Source organism: Scyliorhinus canicula, chromosome 31, assembly GCF_902713615.1.
Source record: "Scyliorhinus canicula chromosome 31, sScyCan1.1, whole genome shotgun sequence".
NCBI classification, from domain to species: domain Eukaryota; kingdom Metazoa; phylum Chordata; class Chondrichthyes; order Carcharhiniformes; family Scyliorhinidae; genus Scyliorhinus; species Scyliorhinus canicula.
This window is the reverse complement of record NC_052176.1, coordinates 6,107,932-6,126,676: the sequence shown is the minus strand read 5'-3', so window position 1 is coordinate 6,126,676 and position 18,745 is coordinate 6,107,932. Positions and strand designations below refer to the sequence as shown.

General features: G+C 55.2%; 1 protein-coding gene across 1 annotated transcript in view; it reads left to right on the top strand.

Moving 5' to 3' along the window:
- Positions 1–8,486, top strand: part of LOC119958838 (autophagy-related protein 2 homolog A-like) — a 40,805-nt gene extending 32,319 nt beyond the window's left edge. Inside the window, exon 12 of the mRNA XM_038787342.1 lies at positions 8,250–8,486. Within this exon, the coding sequence (XP_038643270.1) occupies positions 8,250–8,486 (237 nt within the window). The remainder of the gene's footprint in view (positions 1–8,249) is intronic.
- The last annotated feature ends 10,259 nt before the right edge of the window (positions 8,487–18,745 follow it).

The window sequence follows — 18,745 nt, the reverse complement described above, 5'->3', positions numbered from 1 at the left end:
TAGCAGGGTTGGCATGCAGGTACAGCAGGCGGTGAGGGTTGGCATGCAGGTACAGCAGGCGGTGAGGAAAGCTAATGGCATGATGACCTTCATAGCGAGAGGATTTGAGTATAGGAGTAGGGATATCTTGCTGCAGTTACACAGGGCCTTGGTGAGGCCACACCGTGAGTATTGTGCGCAGTTTTGGTCTCCTGGTTTGAGGAAGGACATTCCTGCTATTGAGGGTGTCCAGCGAAGGTTCACCAGGCTAATTCCTGGGACGGCAGGACTGACAGATGGAGACAGACTGGATCGACTGGGCTGTTACTCACTGGAATTTAGAAGAACGAGAGGGGATCTCACAGAAACATAGAAAACCCTGATGGGACTGGACAGGCTCGATGTGGGAAGAATGTTCCCGATGTTGGGGACGACCAGAACTAGGGGGTCACAGTCTAAAGAATAAGGGGCCAGCCATTCAGGACTGAGATGAGGAAGAACATCTCGGGGCGGCACAGTGGTTAGCACTGTTGCTTCACCGCGCCAGTGTTCGATTCCCAGCTCGGGTCACTGCCTGTGCGGAGTCTGCACATCCCCCCCGTGTCTGTGTGGGTTTCCTCCCACAAGTCCCCGAAAGACGTGCTTGTCGGGTGAATCGGACATCCTGAATTCTCCCTCCGTGTACCCGAACAGGCGCCGGAATGTGGCGACGAGGGGATTTTCACAGTGACTGCATTGCAGTGTTAATGTCGGCCGACTTGTGACATTAATAAAGATTGTTATTACTTGTGGAATCCTCTATTACAGAAAGGTGTCAGGGCCGGTTGGTTGAGGGAGGGGGATGGGGGCCCTCGAGGCTCAAGGGACCAAGGGGGGGGTGGAGAGAAGGTGGGAGACTGAATTTGCAGGATCGGCCATGATATTGAATGGTGGTGCAGACACGATGGGGCCGAATGGCCCACTCCATCTATTTTCCGTGTTTCTCTGAGTGTGTCTGTGCGTGTGTTGAGGGAGTTTCACAACTATTCTACTGCAGTAATTCCCCACTCCCCAACTGTCGAGACGGCACTCAGAGTTTCAGTTCAAGAACTTTATTCCAGCCGTACCAGGGAAGCTCAGCGGCCACTAGGTGGCTTTCCAGCTCCCTGATCATTTGTACCTTTGCTTATCTTTCCAGTAACTAACATACACCAAGCAAAGGAATACATTTGTTTCGAAGTTATCTCTGTCTGTTCACTGCTAATAATTAGGATTGTATAACATGTGAGAATAATTATCAATTGTTATCGGGGCAGGTATATTTAACTTTAATATCGGCAAGCACTGATTTGTCTCTACTGACCTAATAATTGCTGGACAAATCTGTGGCTCAATGTCCGGGTGTGTCCGTGTCTCAGTGTGTGTGTCTGTCCGGGTGTATGTCTGTGTGTTTCCGAGTGTGTGTGTGTGTGTGTCTGAATGTGTCCGTGTGTGTGTGTGTGTGTCCGGGTGTGTGTGTGTGTGTCCGGGTGTGTGTGTGTGTGTCCGGGTGTGTGTGTGTGTGTCCGGGTGTGTGTGTGTCCGAGTGTGTGTGTGTGTCAGAGTGTGTGTGTGTCCGAGTGTGTGTGTGTCCGAGTGTGTGTGTGTGTGTGTCCGAGTGTGAGTGTGTGTGTCCGAGTGTGTGTGTGTGTGTGTGTCCGAGTGTGTGTGTGTCCGAGTGTGTGTGTGTGTCCGTGTGTGTGTCCGTGTGTGTCCGAGTGTGTGTGTGTGTCCGGTGTGTGTGTGTGTCCGAGTGTGTGTGTGTGTCCGAGTGTGTGTGTGTGTCCGAGTGTGTGTGTGTGTCCGAGTGTGTGTGTGTGTCCGAGTGTGTGTGTGTGTCCGAGTGTGTGTGTGTGTCCGAGTGTGTGTGTGTGTCCGAGTGTGTGTGTGTGTCCGAGTGTGTGTGTGTGTCCGAGTGTGTGTGTGTGTCCGAGTGTGTGTGTGTGTCCGAGTGTGTGTGTGTGTGTCCGAGTGTGTGTGTGTGTGTCCGAGTGTGTGTGTGTGTGTCCGAGTGTGTGTGTGTGTGTCCGAGTGTGTGTGTGTGTGTCCGAGTGTGTGTGTGTGTGTCCGAGTGTGTGTGTGTGTGTGTCCGAGTGTGTGTGTGTGTGTCCGAGTGTGTGTGTGTGTGTCCGAGTGTGTGTGTGTGTGTCCGAGTGTGTGTGTGTGTGTCCGAGTGTGTGTGTGTGTGTGTCCGAGTGTGTGTGTGTGTGTGTCCGAGTGTGTGTGTGTGTGTCCGAGTGTGTGTGTCTGTGTCCGAGTGTGTGTGTCTGTGTCCGAGTGTGTGTGTGTGTCTGTGTCCGAGTGTGTGTGTGTCTGTGTCCGAGTGTGTGTGTCTGTGTCCGAGTGTGTGTGTCTGTGTCCGAGTGTGTGTGTCTGTGTCCGAGTGTGTGTGTCTGTGTCCGAGTGTGTGTGTCTGTGTCCGAGTGTGTGTGTCTGTGTCCGAGTGTGTGTGTCTGTGTCCGAGTGTGTGTGTCTGTGTCCGAGTGTGTGTGTCTGTGTCCGAGTGTTTATGTGTGTCTGTGTCCGAGTGTTTATGTGTGTCTGTGTCCGAGTGTTTATGTGTGTCTGTGTCCGAGTGTTTATGTGTGTCTGTGTCCGAGTGTTTATGTGTGTCTGTGTCCGAGTGTTTATGTGTGTCTGTGTCCGAGTGTTTATGTGTGTCTGTGTCCGAGTGTTTATGTGTGTCTGTGTCCGAGTGTTTATGTGTGTCTGTGTCCGAGTGTTTGTGTGTCTGTGTCCGAGTGTTTATGTGTGTCTGTGTCCGAGTGTTTATGTGTGTCTGTGTCCGAGTGTTTATGTGTGTCTGTGTCCGAGTGTTTATGTGTGTCTGTCCGCATCCGTCTGTGTCTGTGTGTCCGGGTGTGTGTGTGTGTCTGGCTGTGTCTGTGTGTCCGGGTGTGTGTGTGTGTCTGGGTATGTGTGTGTGTGCCCGAGTGTGCGTGTTCAAGTGTGTGTGTGTGTGCGCGCGCGTGTCCAAGTGTGCGTGTCCGAGCATGTGTGTGTCCGTCCGTCCATGAGTGTGTGTGTGTCCGAGTGTGTGTGTGTGTCCGAGTGTGTGTGTGTGTCCGAGTGTGTGTGTGTGCCCGAGTGTGTGTGTGTGTCCGAGTGTGTGTGTGTGTCCGAGTGTGTGTGTGTGTCCGAGTGTGTGTGTGTGTCCGAGTGTGTGTGTGTGTCCGAGTGTGTGTGTGTGTCCGAGTGTGTGTGTGTGTCCGAGTGTGTGTGTGTGTCCGAGTGTGTGTGTGTGTGTCCGAGTGTGTGTGTGTGTCCGAGTGTGTGTGTGTGTCCGAGTGTGTGTGTGTGTCCGAGTGTGTGTGTGTGTCCGAGTGTGTGTGTGTGTCCGAGTGTGTGTGTGTGTCCGAGTGTGTGTGTGTGTCCGAGTGTGTGTGTGTGTCCGAGTGTGTGTGTGTGTCCGAGTGTGTGTGTGTGTCCGAGTGTGTGTGTGTGTCCGAGTGTGTGTGTGTGTCCGAGTGTGTGTGTGTGTCCGAGTGTGTGTGTGTGTGTCCGAGTGTGTGTGTGTGTCCGAGTGTGTGTGTGTGTCCGAGTGTGTGTGTGTGTCCGAGTGTGTGTGTGTGTCCGAGTGTGTGTGTGTGTCCGTGTGTGTGTGTGTCCGTGTGTGTGTGTGTCCGAGTGTGTGTGTGTCCGAGTGTGTGTGTGTCCGAGTGTGTGTGTGTGTCCGAGTGTGTGTGTGTGTCCGAGTGTGTGTGTGTGTCCGAGTGTGTGTGTGTGTCCGAGTGTGTGTGTGTGTCCGAGTGTGTGTGTGTGTCCGAGTGTGTGTGTGTGTCCGAGTGTGTGTGTGTGTCCGAGTGTGTGTGTGTGTCCGAGTGTGTGTGTCCGTCCGTGTGGGTGTGTGTGTGTCCGTCCGAGTGTGTGTGTGTGTGTCCGTCCGAGTGTGTGTGTGTCCGAGTGTGTGTGTGTCCGAGTGTGTGTGTCCGAGTGTGTGTGTGTCCGTCCGAGTGGGTGTGTGTGTGTCCGTCCGAGTGGGTGTGTGTGTGCGTGTCCAAGTTTGTGTGTGTCCCCGAGTCTGTGTGTCTGTGTCTATGTGTGTGTCTGTGTCTGAGTATGTGTCTGTGTGTGTGTATCTGAGTGAGTGTGTGTCTGAGTGTGTGTCCGTCCGAGTGTGTCTGTGTGTCCGTCCGAGTGGGTGTGTGTGTGTGCGTGTCCAAGTTTGTGTGTCCGAGTCTGTGTGAATGTGTGTGCGTGTCCGAGTGTGTGTGTCTGTGTCTATGTGTGTGTGTGTCTGTGTCCGAGTATGTGTGTGTGTGTCTGAGTGAGTGTGTGTGTGTGCTTGTCTGAGTGTGTGTGTCCGTCCGAGTGTGTGTGTGTGGGTGTGTGTGCGTGTCCAGGTTTGTGTGCGTGTCCAGGTTTGTGTGTGTGTCCGAGTATGTGTCCGAGTGTGTGTGTCTGTGTCCGAGTGTGTGTGTCTGTGTCCGAGTGTGTGTGTCTGTGTCCGAGTGTGTGTGTCTGTGTCCGAGTGTGTGTGTCTGTGTCCGAGTGTGTGTGTCTGTGTCCGAGTGTGTGTGTCTGTGTCCGAGTGTTTATGTGTGTCTGTGTGTGTGTGTGTGACTGGCTGTGTGTGTGTGTGTCCGCATCCGTCTGTGTCTGTGTGTCCGGGTGTGTGTGTGTGTCTGGGTATGTGTGTGTGTGTGTCCGAGTGTGCGTGTTCAAGTGTGTGTGTGTGTGCGCGCGTGTCCAAGTGTGCGTGTCTGAGCATGTGTGTGTCCGTCCGTCCATGAGTGTGTGTGTGTGTCCGAGTGTGTGTGTGTGTCCGAGTGTGTGTGTGTGTCCGAGTGTGTGTGTGTGTCCGAGTGTGTGTGTGTGTCCGAGTGTGTGTGTGTGTCCGAGTGTGTGTGTGTGTCCGAGTGTGTGTGTGTGTCCGAGTGTGTGTGTGTGTCCGAGTGTGTGTGTGTGTCCGAGTGTGTGTGTGTCCGAGTGTGTGTGTGTGTCCGAGTGTGTGTGTGTGTCCGAGTGTGTGTGTGTGTCCGAGTGTGTGTGTGTGTCCGAGTGTGTGTGTGTCCGAGTGTGTGTCCGTGTCCGAGTGTGTGTGTGTCCGAGTGTGTGTGTGTCCGTCCGTGTGGGTTTGTGTGTCCGTCCGTGTGGGTTTGTGTGTGTCCGTCCGAGTGGGTGTGTGTGTGTCCGTCCGAGTGGGTGTGTGTGTGCGTGTCCAAGTGGGTGTGTGTGTGTCCGTCCGAGTGGGTGTGTGTGTGCGTGTCCAAGTTTGTGTGTGTCCCCGAGTCTGTGTGTATGTGTGTGCGTGTCCGAGTGTGTGTGTCTGTGTCTATGTGTGTGTCTGTGTCTGAGTATGTGTCTGTGTGTGTACGCGTGTCTGTGTGTGTGCGTGTCTGAGTGTGTGTGTCCGTCCGAGTGTGTCTGTGTGTCCGTCCGAGTGGGTGTGTGTGTGTGCGTGTCCAAGTTTGTGTGTGTCCGAGTCTGTGTGAATGTGTGTGCGTGTCCGAGTGTGTGTGTCTGTGTCTATGTGTGTGTGTGTCTGTGTCCGAGTATGTGTGTGTGTGTCTGAGTGAGTGTGTGTACGTGTGTCTGTGTGTGTGTGCTTGTCTGAGTGTGTGTGTCCGTCCGAGTGTGTGTGTGTCCGTCCGAGTGTGTGTGTGTGGGTGTGTGTGCGTGTCCAGGTTTGTGTGTGTGTCCGAGTATGTGTCTGTGTGTGTGTGTCTGAGTGAGTGTGTGTGCGTGTCTGAGTGAGTGTCCAAGTTTGTGTGTGTCCGAGTCTGTGTATGTGTCCGTGTGTGTGTGTGTCCGAGTTTGTGTGTGTGCCTGTCCGAGTGTGTCTGTGTCTGAGTGTGTGTGTGTGCGCGCGTGTCCGAGTATGTGTCTGTGTGTGTGTCTGAGTGAGTGTGTGTGTGTCTGAGTGAGTGTGTGTGTGTCTGAGTGAGTGTGTCTGAGTGAGTGTGTGCGCGTGTCCGAGTATGTGTGTCTGTGAGTGTGCGTGTCTGAGTGAGTGTGTGTGTGTGCGTGTCTGACTGTGTGCGTGCCTGAGTGTGTGTGTGTGTCCGAGTGTGTGTGTCTGTGTGTGCGTGTCTGAGTGAGTGTCTGACTGTGTGCGCGTGTCTGACTGTGTGTGTGCCTGAGTGTGTGCGTGCCTGAGTGTGTGTGTGTGTCCGAGTGTGTGTGTGTGTGTCCGAGTGTGTGGGTGTGTGTGTCTCTTGAGTGTGTGTGTGTTTATGTGTCTGTGTGTGAGTCTATGTGTGATTTTGTGTGTGTGTGTGTGTGGGTGTGTGTCCGAGTGTGTGTGTGTGTGCGTGTCCAGGTTTGTGTGTGTGTCCGAGTCTGTGTGTGTGTGAGTCTGTGTGTGTGTGCGCGCGTGTCCGAGTATGTGTCTGTGTGTGTGTGTCTGAGTGAGTGTGTGTGTGTGTCTGAGTGAGTGTGTGTGTGTGTCTGAGTGAGTGTGTGTGTGCGTGTCTGAGTGTGTGTATGCGTGTCCGAGTATGCGTGTCCGAGTGTGTGCGTGTCCGAGTGTGTGTGAGTGTGTGTGTGTCCGAGTATGTGTCTGTGTGTGTGTGTCTGAGTGAGTGTGTGTGTGTGTGTGTCCAAGTTTGTGTGTGTCCGAGTCTCTGTATGTGTCCGTGTGTGTGTGTGTCCGAGTGTGTGTGTGTGTGTGCGTGTCCGTGTCTGAGTGTGTGTGTGTGCGCGCGCGTGTCCGAGTATGTGTCTGTGTGTGTGTGTGTCTGAGTGAGTGTCTGAGTGAGTGTGTGCGCGTGTCCGAGTATGTGTGTCTGTGAGTGTGTGTGCGTGCCTGAGTGTGTGTGTGCGTGCCTGAGTGTGTGTGTGTGTGTCCGAGTGTGTGGGTGTGTGTGTCTCTTGAGTTTGTGTGTGTTTGTGTGTATGTGTCTGTGTGTGAGTCTGTGTGATTTTGTGTGTGTGTCTGGCTGTGTCTGAGTGTGTGTGTCTATGTGTGTGTGAGTATGTGTGTGTGTGTGTGTGTGTTTGAGTCTATGTGTGGGTGGGTGTGTGTGTCTGAGTGTGTGTGTGTGTCTGAGTGTGTGTGTGTGTCTGAGTGTGTGTGTCTGAGTGTGTGTGTGTCTGAGTGTGTGTGTGTCTGAGTGTGTGTGTGTCTGAGTGTGTGTGTGTCTGAGTGTGTGTGTGTCTGAGTGTGTGTGTGTGTCTGAGTGTGTGTGTGTGTCTGAGTGTGTGTGTGTCTGAGTGTGTGTGTGTCTGAGTGTGTGTGTGTCTGAGTGTGTGTGTGTCTGAGTGTGTGTGTGTCTGAGTGTGTGTGCCTGCATTGGTGGGTGGGTGGGGGGGAGGTTTTGGGGGTGGGTGGGGAGGAGGTTTTGGGAGGTGGGTGGTTGGGGGGGGGGGGGGGGGGGGTTTGGGTCAGGGAGGGGGGAGTTTCAACCCACATTCACCAGAATGGTTTCAGGGGGATTAAAGGGTTAAATGACGAGGACAGGTGGTATTGTCTCGGCTTGTGTCCCCTCGAGTGTAGAAGGTTAAAGAGGCGGAGGGGGAATCTAATCGAGGGGGTTTAAGACGATTGAAGCATTCGATGGAGGGAAATTGTGTCCTCTGGTGGGGGAGGGCCCCAGAACAAGGGGAGGGGGCAGAAATTAAAATGAGAGCCGGGCCGTCCAGGGGGAGCCAGGGGTAAGGCCCCTCGGGCCTGCTCCGCCATTCGATAAGATGGCGGCTGCTCCGATTGTGACCTCACACACACACCCATAACCTTTGACCCTCCTCGGCCTTCAGTGACTCGCAGCCTCCTCCACGGGAAGCGACTTCCACAGACTCCCGGGAATCCGAGGGAAGGTATTCCTGCTCGTCTCCCTCTTAAGTTTTTAAACCCTACCCCCTGGTTCTGGTCTGCCCCACGAGGGGGGAGACATCCTTTCAGCATCCGCTCTGTCCAGGCCCCCACCTCAGGATCTTGTACACAGACATATCTGTCAATAGTCGTTTCCTACGCACTCTAGTCTCATCGTATTCTCAAATAGAAACACAGGAACAGGAAGAGGCCATTCGGCCCCTCGAACCCGTCCCACTCTTCTGCTCGATCTGTATCTTAAACTCTGCGTGTCTTTCACCCACTTGGGCGGGGGGGGGGGGGCGGATACGGAACCAAGAAGCCAGGAAATGTTTCCTCCGGCTTAGTTGGCGATTGCGGACCTGCGATGGTCGAGGTGACAGCCACCGGCTATCGAGGGCTTTGGGGTAACGGTGGGCAGGTTGGGGGTTAGAATTCAGATCGGATGTCCCTGCACCACGCCGAGCTGATTGGTGACCTCCTTTTTCTCCTCTCGCAGGGCGTCATCGACACAGCCCAGACCATCTGCGACGTGGCAACGAGGGGACACGAGCAGAAGGGCATCACTGGGGCCGTGGGCGGCGTCCTGAGACAGATCCCACCCACCGTGGTCAAGCCCCTCATCGTGGCCACGGAGGCCACCTCCAACCTCCTCGGCGGGATGCGCAACCAGATCAAGCCGGACGCCCGCAAGGAAGACAGCCTGAAGTGGCGGACCGACGAAGGCCTGGAGTAGGCCCGCCCGGCGGCCATTTTGAACTAATTCGCTTTTAACTCTGAAAACAAAAACGGGGGGGTGGGTGGGGGGGGGAAACACCACAAACAATTGAGGAAAGTGCCATCTGCTTCTTTGGTCTGGTTCGAGCGAACTGCGTTTAAAATTAGCAGCGGGGGGGTGGGGGGGGGAGAAAATAAAACGATGTGCTCTCTGTGGAGAGCGACTAGTCAGAGGAATGGACACAGCGAGGCCTGGGGAGTGACGCCAGGCACTCCTCCTCGTCACAGTGCGTGTGACCTCTGAACTGCACAGACTCTTTGTCTATCTGGGGGCGCGTGTGTGTGTATGTGTGTTGCGCTTCTGCGTGTCTGTGTGTGCGTGTGCGCGAATGTGACGGGCAGCAGCGGACCCCCCCCCCCCCAATGGGGAAAGAAAGTCCCAGGGGTTTGATAAATGCAATAAAAGCTGGTTCCTATTACTCAGATTTACAGGCTGCCGTCGATTGGGCAAGTTGGCCGGCCTCGAACCCGGGCCTTCAGGGTGGTGGGGCAGAGTGTCGGGGTGGGGGGGGGGGCTGTAACCCAGACGTGAAATCGTTGTGGGGGGGGGACGACGACCCGCAGCCTTCCAGCTATGGGTACCTCGGCGACGCTGTTGAGGTTAGACCCCCCCCCCCCCCCCCCCCCCACCACCATGGTGCCCCGTGTAGTCGAATAGCGCACTGACGATCACTGCTTCAGCTGACGCCTAACGGGCAGCCACTCTCTTCTCCCCCCCCCCCCCCCCCTTTCTAAATACAATCCCGGGCCTCCAGGAAAAGAGGATAAACCTGTGGATGAACTGAAATATCTGGGGGGGGAGTGATTAATGGACTCGGGGGGGGGGGGGGGGGGGGGGGGGGGTGATTAATGGACTCAGGGGGGGGGGGGGGGGGGGGTTTGCAATCCCTGTCAGTGGCTCTGGGTAAAGGCAGGTGCTTCCTGCCCCAGTCGAATGTCTCCCCCCCCCCCCCCTCCCTCGCGGATGCCAGGTCGCCGGCCGCTGGTTCTGTGTCAGCTGTGGCTCGGCCTTCGTTCCCGCTGCCACCTCATTCCCCAGGGCGAGGTCCTGCCTTTCTGAGGGGGAAACCGTGTGTACGTTACGGCAATGTGGGGGGGGGGGGGGGGGGGGGGTGCTGGTTGCTGCTGAGGGACCCTCTGATTCATCTGACCTCTAATCTGGGGCGTGGAGAGGACACGGAACTGCTACACCAGACAGGTGGGCATACTTGGAGAGAATGTTTATGGAAGGGGGGGGGGGGAGGAGTTCATGCCCAAATCAACCAATGAACTGTCTTCACGCAAAGCCCACCCCTCCCTCACCGTCCCTCCTTCTCCTCCCACCGCTCCCTCAGCCACCCTCCCTTTCCCCACCCACCCCTCCTCCCCCAGCCGCTCCTCCCCACAGCCACCCCTCCTTTCCCTACCCACCCCTCCTCCCCCAGGCACCCCTCCCCCAGCTGGTCCTCCCCACAGCCACCTCTCCTTTCCCTACCCATCCCCCAGGCACCCCGCCCCTGCCCCTTGCCACCCCGCCCCTGCCCCCCGCCACCCCTCCTTTCCCCCTACCTCACCTCCCACCCCTCCCTCACCTCCCACCCCTCCCTCAGCCACCCTCCCTTTCCCCACCCACCCCTCCTCCCCCAGCCGCTCCTCCCCACAGCCACCCCTCCCCACAGCCACCCCTCCTTTCCCTAACCATCCCCCAGGCACCCCTCCCTCAGCCGCCCCTGCCCCCAGGCACCCCTCCCTCAGCCGCTCCTGCCCCCCGCCACCCCTCCTTTCCCCACCCACCCCTCCTCCCCTCCCCCAGCTGCTCCTCCCTCAGCCACCCCTCCTTTCCCCACCCACCCCTCCTCCCCCAGGCACCCCTCCCCCAGCCGCTCCTCCCTCAGCCACCCCTCTCCCCACCCACCCCTCCTCCCCCAGGCACCCCTCCCCCAGCCGCTCCTCCCCACAGCCACCCCTCCCCACAGCCACCCCTCCCCACAGCCACCCCTCCTTTCCCCACCCACCCCTCCTTTCCCCACCCGCTCCTTCCTCCCCATCCCCCTCCCACGCCCACCCCTTCCCTCCCCCACCCACCCCTCCTTCACCTCCACCCCTCAATCAGCCGCCCTTTCCTCAGTCAACCCTTCCTCCCTCATCCACCCCTCCCCAGCCTCCCGTCCCTCAGCCACCCCTTCCTCCTTCCCCTACCCAGCCCTCCTGCCCCCACCCACCCTTCCCTCCCATCCCCGCCCACGCCTCTCTCCCATCCCCATCCTCCCCTCTCCCCTCATTCCCCTTCCTCTCACTCCCCTTCCTCTCACTCCCCTTCCTCTCACTTCCCTTCCTCTCACTTCCCTTCCCCTCACCCCCCTCCCATCCCTCTCCCTTCCCTTCCCCTCACCCCTCCCCCTCACCCCTCCCTCTCCCTCTCCAGTGGGATGGCATCGACGGAGATGTGAGTGTCAGCCGGCACCGTGGGCGTGTCGGACTCGGCTTAGGAGCAAAGGTCGGGAACGCTCTTGCCGATCGGAGGAGCGTTGCAGGAATGCAGCCTGCCCAGAGTGCCGTGGGCGGAGCGAGTGCTGATTTGTAATTAACTCAAACGTCGTAGAGTAGGGGAGGGTGGGAACAGTGGGGGAGGGGGGGTTCAAGAAACAAAAACGTCGGGGGGGGGGGGGGGGCGGGGTGGCAGTCAGGGAGCCCAGAGGAGACCCACTGAGGCTCCGACAATCGGCTGAATTACCCCACTCGGCCAGCCGATGAGGGGCTTGCTTGTGATGCCCTGGGTGGCCGAACAGCCGCCCGTCAGATAACCCGCTGTGAGGGCCGGTATTCAGGACAAGATGGCGGTGGTCAGGGACATCCGTGAGATGGCTCGGTAAGGGATTGAGAATCAAAACTATAGTGGCATGCTACACAATGTTAAAAAGAAGTTCTATTTCTGAACGGCCTGTCAGCCCCCCTCAGTTTTGGATTGTTTAAAATTAATTTCGACTTCAGATGTGACACGCAGAACAAATCGAAGCTGCGGGTCCCAGGTTGCTCGGTGAGTCCTTTATAATGTACACATGAAAGGTGTTTTGAGATTTTTAATTGTAAAGAATTATATATATATATATATATATGTGTGTGTGTGTGTATGCAAGAGAACTTTTAAGTTTAATTTTGATGGCGATACCTGGCAGTTCATGACCTCCGCCCTTATCGTCGGGGCTTACGATTCAGAACGGGTTGAGCGATCTTAATTATATTGATCATGGGCAGCACGGTGGCCTAGTGGTTAGCACAACTGCCTCACGGCGCTGAGGTCCCGGGTTCGATCCCGGCTCTGGGTCACTGTCCGTGTGGAGTTTGCCCATTCTCCCCGTGTCTGCGTGGGTTTCGCCCCCGCAACCGAAAAAAAAAATGTGCAGAATAGGTGGATTGGGCCATGCTAAATTGCCCCCTTAATTGGAAAAAATAATTGGGTAATCTAAATTTTAAAAAAAAAAAAAAAATTTTTTTTAAATTATATTGATCATCAAACGTGCATTCCCCCCCCCCCCCCCCCCCCCCCCCCCCCCCATATTGTCAAATCCCTCTTCACCTTTAAAATGGACATTTCCGGGGTGGCGCAGTGGTTAGCACTGGGACTGCGGCGCTGAGGACCCGGGTTCGAATCCCGGCCCTGGGTCACTGTCCGTGTGGAGTTTGCACGTTCTCTCCGTGTCTGCCCCCCCCCCCCCCCCCCCCTCCCCACAACCCAAAGATGCAGGTTAGGTGGATTGGCCACGCTAAAGTTGCCCCTTAATTGGAAAATGAAAAATAATTGGGTACTCTAAATTTATGGGTTGGGGGGGGGGGGGGGAATGGAAATCTATGTAAACGTGTCACGTGTAATTGCATCCTCCTGCACAGAGGTGGCGCCGCAGCTGTCGCCCAATTGGCTTCGAGGAGGAAAGGAATAGAAAATGTTGGGCGGGGTGGGTTTTCTGGGGCTGATGCGACCCCGCCTGGAATGGTGATCGATGGCGTGGATCTTTGAGCCGCTCGTTCCACGGGGAGTGAAACGCAGCCACGGGGTGGAGGGCGAACGGCCTGGGGGGGGGGGGGGAGCCTGAACGACAGGAGGGCGAGATTTACAGTTGCAGAAGAAGTCACGCCAGGTGTGCCTCTGATTCTGAAGCGGCACTTCGACAAGGTAACGGTTGCACAGATTGCGTCAAACGCGCTGGCAAGGAGGCACCTGGGGCGATGGGAAATCCGTTTTGTTCGATGGGCTTCCCGTTAGAATCAGGCTGGAGCGATTGGAGGAAAGCTGCAGCCTCTGTGTGCTGTGCATCCCTTGCGAAGTCGCTGCTCCGAAATGGACTGCTTGCGAAATTGAGTTGGGCCTCAAATCAGGCTTGGGTAACACTGCGCAGTCTCAGCACTTCCGGTTCAGTCGCTGCTGGAGCTATTCATAACCATGAGGGGCTTTGGCAAACGCGCCTCGCAAGCCACACCTCTCCTCCCCGCACTCTCCCAGATCTCCAGGCGCGTGAAGCTTGACGCAGAGCAGCAAGACCCCCCCCCCCCCCCCCCAGCCTCGGCCTGTACCAAGGGGACGCCGCGCAGGAACTCGAATGATCCCAGCTGACTCACTCTAGGGAGGGAGGGGTACCCGGAGACGCCCGTAAGAAGGTGCGCCCGAGTCGCCCACTGTGCGACGCCAACTGCTGTCCCGATACTCCGCCGCGGCTCGCGTCTCCCTTTTTTTTAAAAAAGAAAATGAGTAAGACACCATGGCGACGTACCAGAGGGTACGTGGAACCCACAGCCCATTAAGAGTTGGTGCCGGGGGCGTAGCGGTTAGCACTGCTGCCTCACGGCACCGAGGACCCGGGTTGTAACCCGGGTCACGGTTCGTGCAGAGTTCGCACATTCTCCCCGTGTCTGCGTGGGTCTCACCCCCACAACCCAAAAAAGATGTGCAGGGTCGGTGGATCGGTCACAATAAATTGCCCCTTAATTGGGGGGGGGGGGGGAGAAAAAGAATTGGGTGCTCGAAATTAAAATGGAGTTGGTGCCTTCAAAGTAGTCAGGTGGGGGGAGAGTGTGTGAAGATGAAATGTACGTATCGGGTCTGGCTGTACAGTAGATGCTGGTGTGTGAGCGTGCAAGATGTCCATGCGTGTTCTCTTGCACACCCAGGCTGTGTGTAAACGTGTGTGTGTGTGCGCGCGATTGCCCCCCATCTTCCCAATCCACCTGTGTAATATGAGTGTTAATCTGTGCTCAGCTCACACACTTGTGTAAAATAAAAAATTATATATAACATGTGATAATAAAAGATGTTTAAGTGCAATTATTTTAAAAAAAGAGAGAGATTGTGTCGCGGTTTTTATTGATGGTACGTTTTCATGATTTATTTCCCAGCAGTATTAGAACAAAGAACATTACAGCGCAGTACAGGGCCTTCGGCCCTCGATGTTGCACCGACCTGTGAAACCCCTCTAAAGCCCATCTACACTATTCCCTTATCGTCCATATGCCTATCCAATGACCATTTGAATGCCCTTAGTGTTGGCGAGTCCACTACTGTTGCAGGCAGGGCATTCCACGCCCTTACTACTCTCTGAGTAAAGAACCTACATCTGACATCCGTCCTGTATCTATCTCCCCTCAATTTAAAGCTACGTCCCCTCGTGCTGGACATCACCGTCCGAGGAAAATGACTCTCACTGTCCACGCTATATAATCCTCTGATCATCTTGTATGCCTCAATTAAGTCACCTCTTAACCTTCTTCTGTCTAACGAAAACAGCCTCAAGTCCCTGAGCCTTTCCTCATAAGATCTTCCCTCCATACCAGGCAACATCCTGGTAAATCTCCTCTGCGCCCTTTCCAATGCTTCCACATCCTATAATGCGGCGACTAGAACTGCACGCAATACTCCAAATGCGGCCGCACCAGAGTTTTGTACAACTGCAACATGACCTCATGGCTCCGAAACTCAATCCCTCTACCAATAAAAGCTAACACACCGTACGCCTTCTTAACAACCCTCTCAACCTGGGTGGCAACTTTCAGGGATCTATGTACATGGACACCGAGACCTCTCTGCTCATCCACACTACCAAGAATCTTCCCATTCGCCCAGTACTCTGTCTTCCTGTTATTCCTTCCAAAATGAATCCCCTCACACTTTTCTGCATTAAACTCCATTTGCCACCTCTCAGCCCAGCTCTGCAGCTTATCTATGTCCCTCTGTAACTTGTAACACCCTTCTGCACTGTCCACAACTCCACCGACTTTAGTGTCATCTGCAAATTTACTCACCCATGCTTCTACGCCCTCCTCTAGGTCATTTATATAAATGACAAACAGCAGTGGCCCCAAAACAGATCCTTGTGGTACACCACTAGTAACTGAACTCCAGTCTGAACATTTCCCATCAACCACCATCCTTTGTCGTCTTCCAGCTAGCCAATTTCTGATCCAAACCGCTAAATCACCCTGAATTCCTTGCCTCCGTATTTTCTGCAGTAGCCTACCGTGGGGAACCTTATCAAACGCTTTACTGAAATCTATACGCACCACCTCGACTGCTTTACCCTCATCCACCTGTTTGGTCACCTTCTCAAAGAACTAACCTTATGGAAATCTCCCAAAGTTTTCTGGAATCCTGCAGGACAAAGGACGTGGCTGTTCATCGTGCGCATTCAGAGATCCAGCACAGACGACCACCTTCCCCACCAGGCTGCTCTTCACCAATAGCAGCGAGGGATATTTTCTCGCCCAGGAGAGCAGGCAGGCTGTGTGGTGTTCGACGCCCTCGATTTAGCGCTCCCACCTGGAAGATGCCACTCCCTCCGAGCGGGTGCTTCCTCCCGTGGGGCATTCTGGAACAAGAGCTCGGGGTAAGGGGTGGCAAATTTAAAAACAGAGATGAGGAGAAACTACTCCCAAAGGGTGGCGCATCTGTGGAATTCGCTACCCCCGTGGCTGCTGGGACAGTGAGTAAATTCAAGGAGGAGTTAGATGGATCGAAGAGTTACGGAGAACGGGAGTTGAGGCCAGAATGAGATCATCCAGGGCCGTGTTGAACGGTGGATCAGCCTCAAGAGGCTAAATTGCCTCCTGTTCCTAGTTCTGATGTTCAAAGATAGAACATAGAACAGGCCCTTTGGCCCTCGTTGTTGTGCCGAGCCATGATCACACTACTCAAACCCACGTATCCACCCTATACCCGTAACCCAACAACCCCCCCCTTAACCTTACTTTTTAGGACACTACGGGCAATTTAGCATGGCCAATCCACCTAACCCGCACATCTTTGGACTGTGGGTGGAAACCGGAGCACCCGGAGGAAACCCACGCACACAGGGGGAGGACGTGCAGACTCCGCACAGACAGTGACCCAGCCGGGAATCGAACCTGGGACCCTGGATCCCTACTCTGCCTAATTCCACTTCCGGGGCTGGTTTAGCTCACTGGGCTAAATCGCTGGCTTTGAAAGCAGGCCAGCAGCGCGGGTTCAATTCCCGTACCAGCCCCCCAGAACAGGCGCCGGAATGTGGCGACTAGGGGGCTTTTCACAGTAACTTCATTTATTACTGTCACAAGTAGGCTGACATTAACACTGCAATGAAGTTACTGTGAAAATCCCCTCGTCGCCACATTCCGGCGCCTGTTCGGGTACACGGAGGGAGAATTCAGAGTGTCCAATTCACCCAGCAAGCATGTCTTTCAGGACTTGTGGGAGGAAACCGGAGCGCCCGGAGGAAACACACGGGGAGAATGTGCAGACTCAGCACAGACAGTGACCCAAGCCGGGGAATCTAACCCGAGACCCCGGCGCTGTGAAGCTACCTACTGTGCTACTGTGCTTCCCTACACGGTAACAGAACCTCGTCCAGAGATCCAATGTTCTTCATTAATAAGGAGATCCGGGATTATGTGGGGTGGGGGGGGGGGGAGAGAGGCGTCAGCCTCGATCGAGTGGCGGGGGGGGGCGGGGGGGGGGGGGTAGACCCGCTGGGCCGAAGCACGGTAGCATTGTGGACAGCACAATCGCTTCACAGCTCCAGGGTCCCAGGTTCGATTCCGGCTTGGGTCACTGCCTGTGCGGAGTCTGCACATCCTCCCCGTGTGTGCGTGGGTTTCCTCCGGGTGCTCCGGTTTCCTCCCACAGTCACAAAGATGTGCAGGTTAGGTGGATTGGCCATGATAAATTGCCCTTAGTGTCCAAAATTGCCCTTAGTGTTGGGTGGGGTTACTGGGTTATGGGGATAGGGTGGAGGTGTTGACCTTGGGCGGGGTGCTCTATCCAAGAGCCGGTGCAGACTCGATGGGCCGAATGGCCTCCTGCACTGTGGAAATTACCAGGGCTGCATTTAACCTCCTTCACACTGGGGAGGGAGCGGGACACTTAATACTCTTTGCATAGCAGCGAGAGAGAGCAGAGGGAGGCGAGTCTAATTGTAGTGTACCAAAATAGAATGATAAGAACCCTCGCAGTCATGACTGAAAAACGGATCTCCGAGACACGCTTATTGTCGCGAGTTCCCAGCTGGGTCCCTGCGTTACATTCCCATGTCTGGAGGATCTTTTCCCGTGACCCCTCCCCCAGGAAAGAGAGCACGCGCCTCGCTCCGTCCAAAACCCCTGTCTCTGAGCCATCAACTCATTATTCCCGCCGACTAACAACCCTCCGGGAGAAAGGACGCTACCCCCATCGGGGGCTGGTTTAGCTCACTGGGCTAAATCGCTGGCTTTCAAAGCAGGCCAGCAGCGCGGTTCGATTCCCGTGCCGGCCTCCCCGAACAGGCGCCGGAATGTGGCAACTAGGGGCTTTTCACAGTGACTTCATTGAAGCCTACTCGTGACGATAAGCGATTTTCATTTCATTTCATCTCCAGTTCAGGGGTTTTCCGAACTGCGGGTCGCATCCATGTCCGCGGGTGGGTGCCGGAAGGGTCGCGGAGCGATCCGTCGCGGCGTTCCCGATTTGCGCCCGACGGGTCAGCATTGATATTGAGAATGCCGGGCAGCACCCCGCTTTCAAATGGAATGATGCAGCCTTCCGGCCATAGGGGGCGGCAGAGATCAGGTCGCACGGTACACTGACGTCACGCGCCCTGCACGCCCATGCTTTTGCCGTGAAATCACCAGAGGAGAGATTCCTCCATTTCCCAGCCGTGAGTGAGCACGGCAACAGGATTGCAAAGAACTGAAGATGGATGCTGTTAAGTGAAGAAGAAAAAATTGAAATTGGGCGAAAAGCAGGGTAAAGATGATGTTTTGAGGTATGGCTTTGTTAGTAGTTCCAATGCAAATCAGGATAAAGCCCAAGTGTGTTATATGCGGGGAAGTACTGGCGAATGAGAGTTTAAAACCCTCTAATCCTCAAAGACATTTGAAGATTAAGCGTGGTGAGTTCGAGGACAAACCTCTTGATTTTTTTTTCAAAGGATGCAGCGAGAACTTAAATCATCAGCTGAAGTCCTTATCAGAAATGTGACGTTGAATGACAAAGCGAGTGAGATCGTGAGGACCGAGCAGGCTCACCTGTCACATTAGCGGTAAGCGAAAATAGCGTGTTGCGCAGGTCGGCCGGCGTTGGTCCCGAAGGTAATAGGCTCGAGAGGGGCAGAGTGGGCCTCCTTCAGTTCCTGTGTAACAGGCTCGAGGGGCTGAATGGTCCCCTGTTCCTTTGTAACAGGCTCGAGGGGCTGAATGGTCCCCTGTTCCTGTGTAACAGGCTCGAGGGGCTGAATGGTCCCCTGTTCCTATGTAACAGGCTCGAGGGGCTGAATGGTCCCCTGTTCCTATGTAACAGGCTTGAGGGGCTGAATGGCCTCCTGATCCTATGTAACAGACTCGAGGGGCTGAATGGCCTCCTGATCCTATGTAACAGACTCGAGGGGCTGAATGGTGTCCTGTTCCTATGTCACAGGCTCGGGGGTTGAATGGTCTCTTCCCATTCCTGCATAGGAGACCAGCAAATTTTGAGATTCCGAAGGAGTTGGGAATTTTGTACACCGATCACTGAAAGTTAACATGCGGGTACAGAAAGCAACTGGGGTGGCAAGAGGAATTGTAGCCAACTGGGTTAATATATATGGGAGTAGGGAAGTCTTGTGGCAATTGTCTCGGACTTTGTTGAGAACACACCTGCAGTACTGTGGTCTCTTTAGCTGAGGAAGGATAGTGTTGCCTTGGGCGAGCAATCAAAGGTGGATCCTGGCATGTGAGGGTTGTCCTGCGGGGGGGAAGAACGTGTAG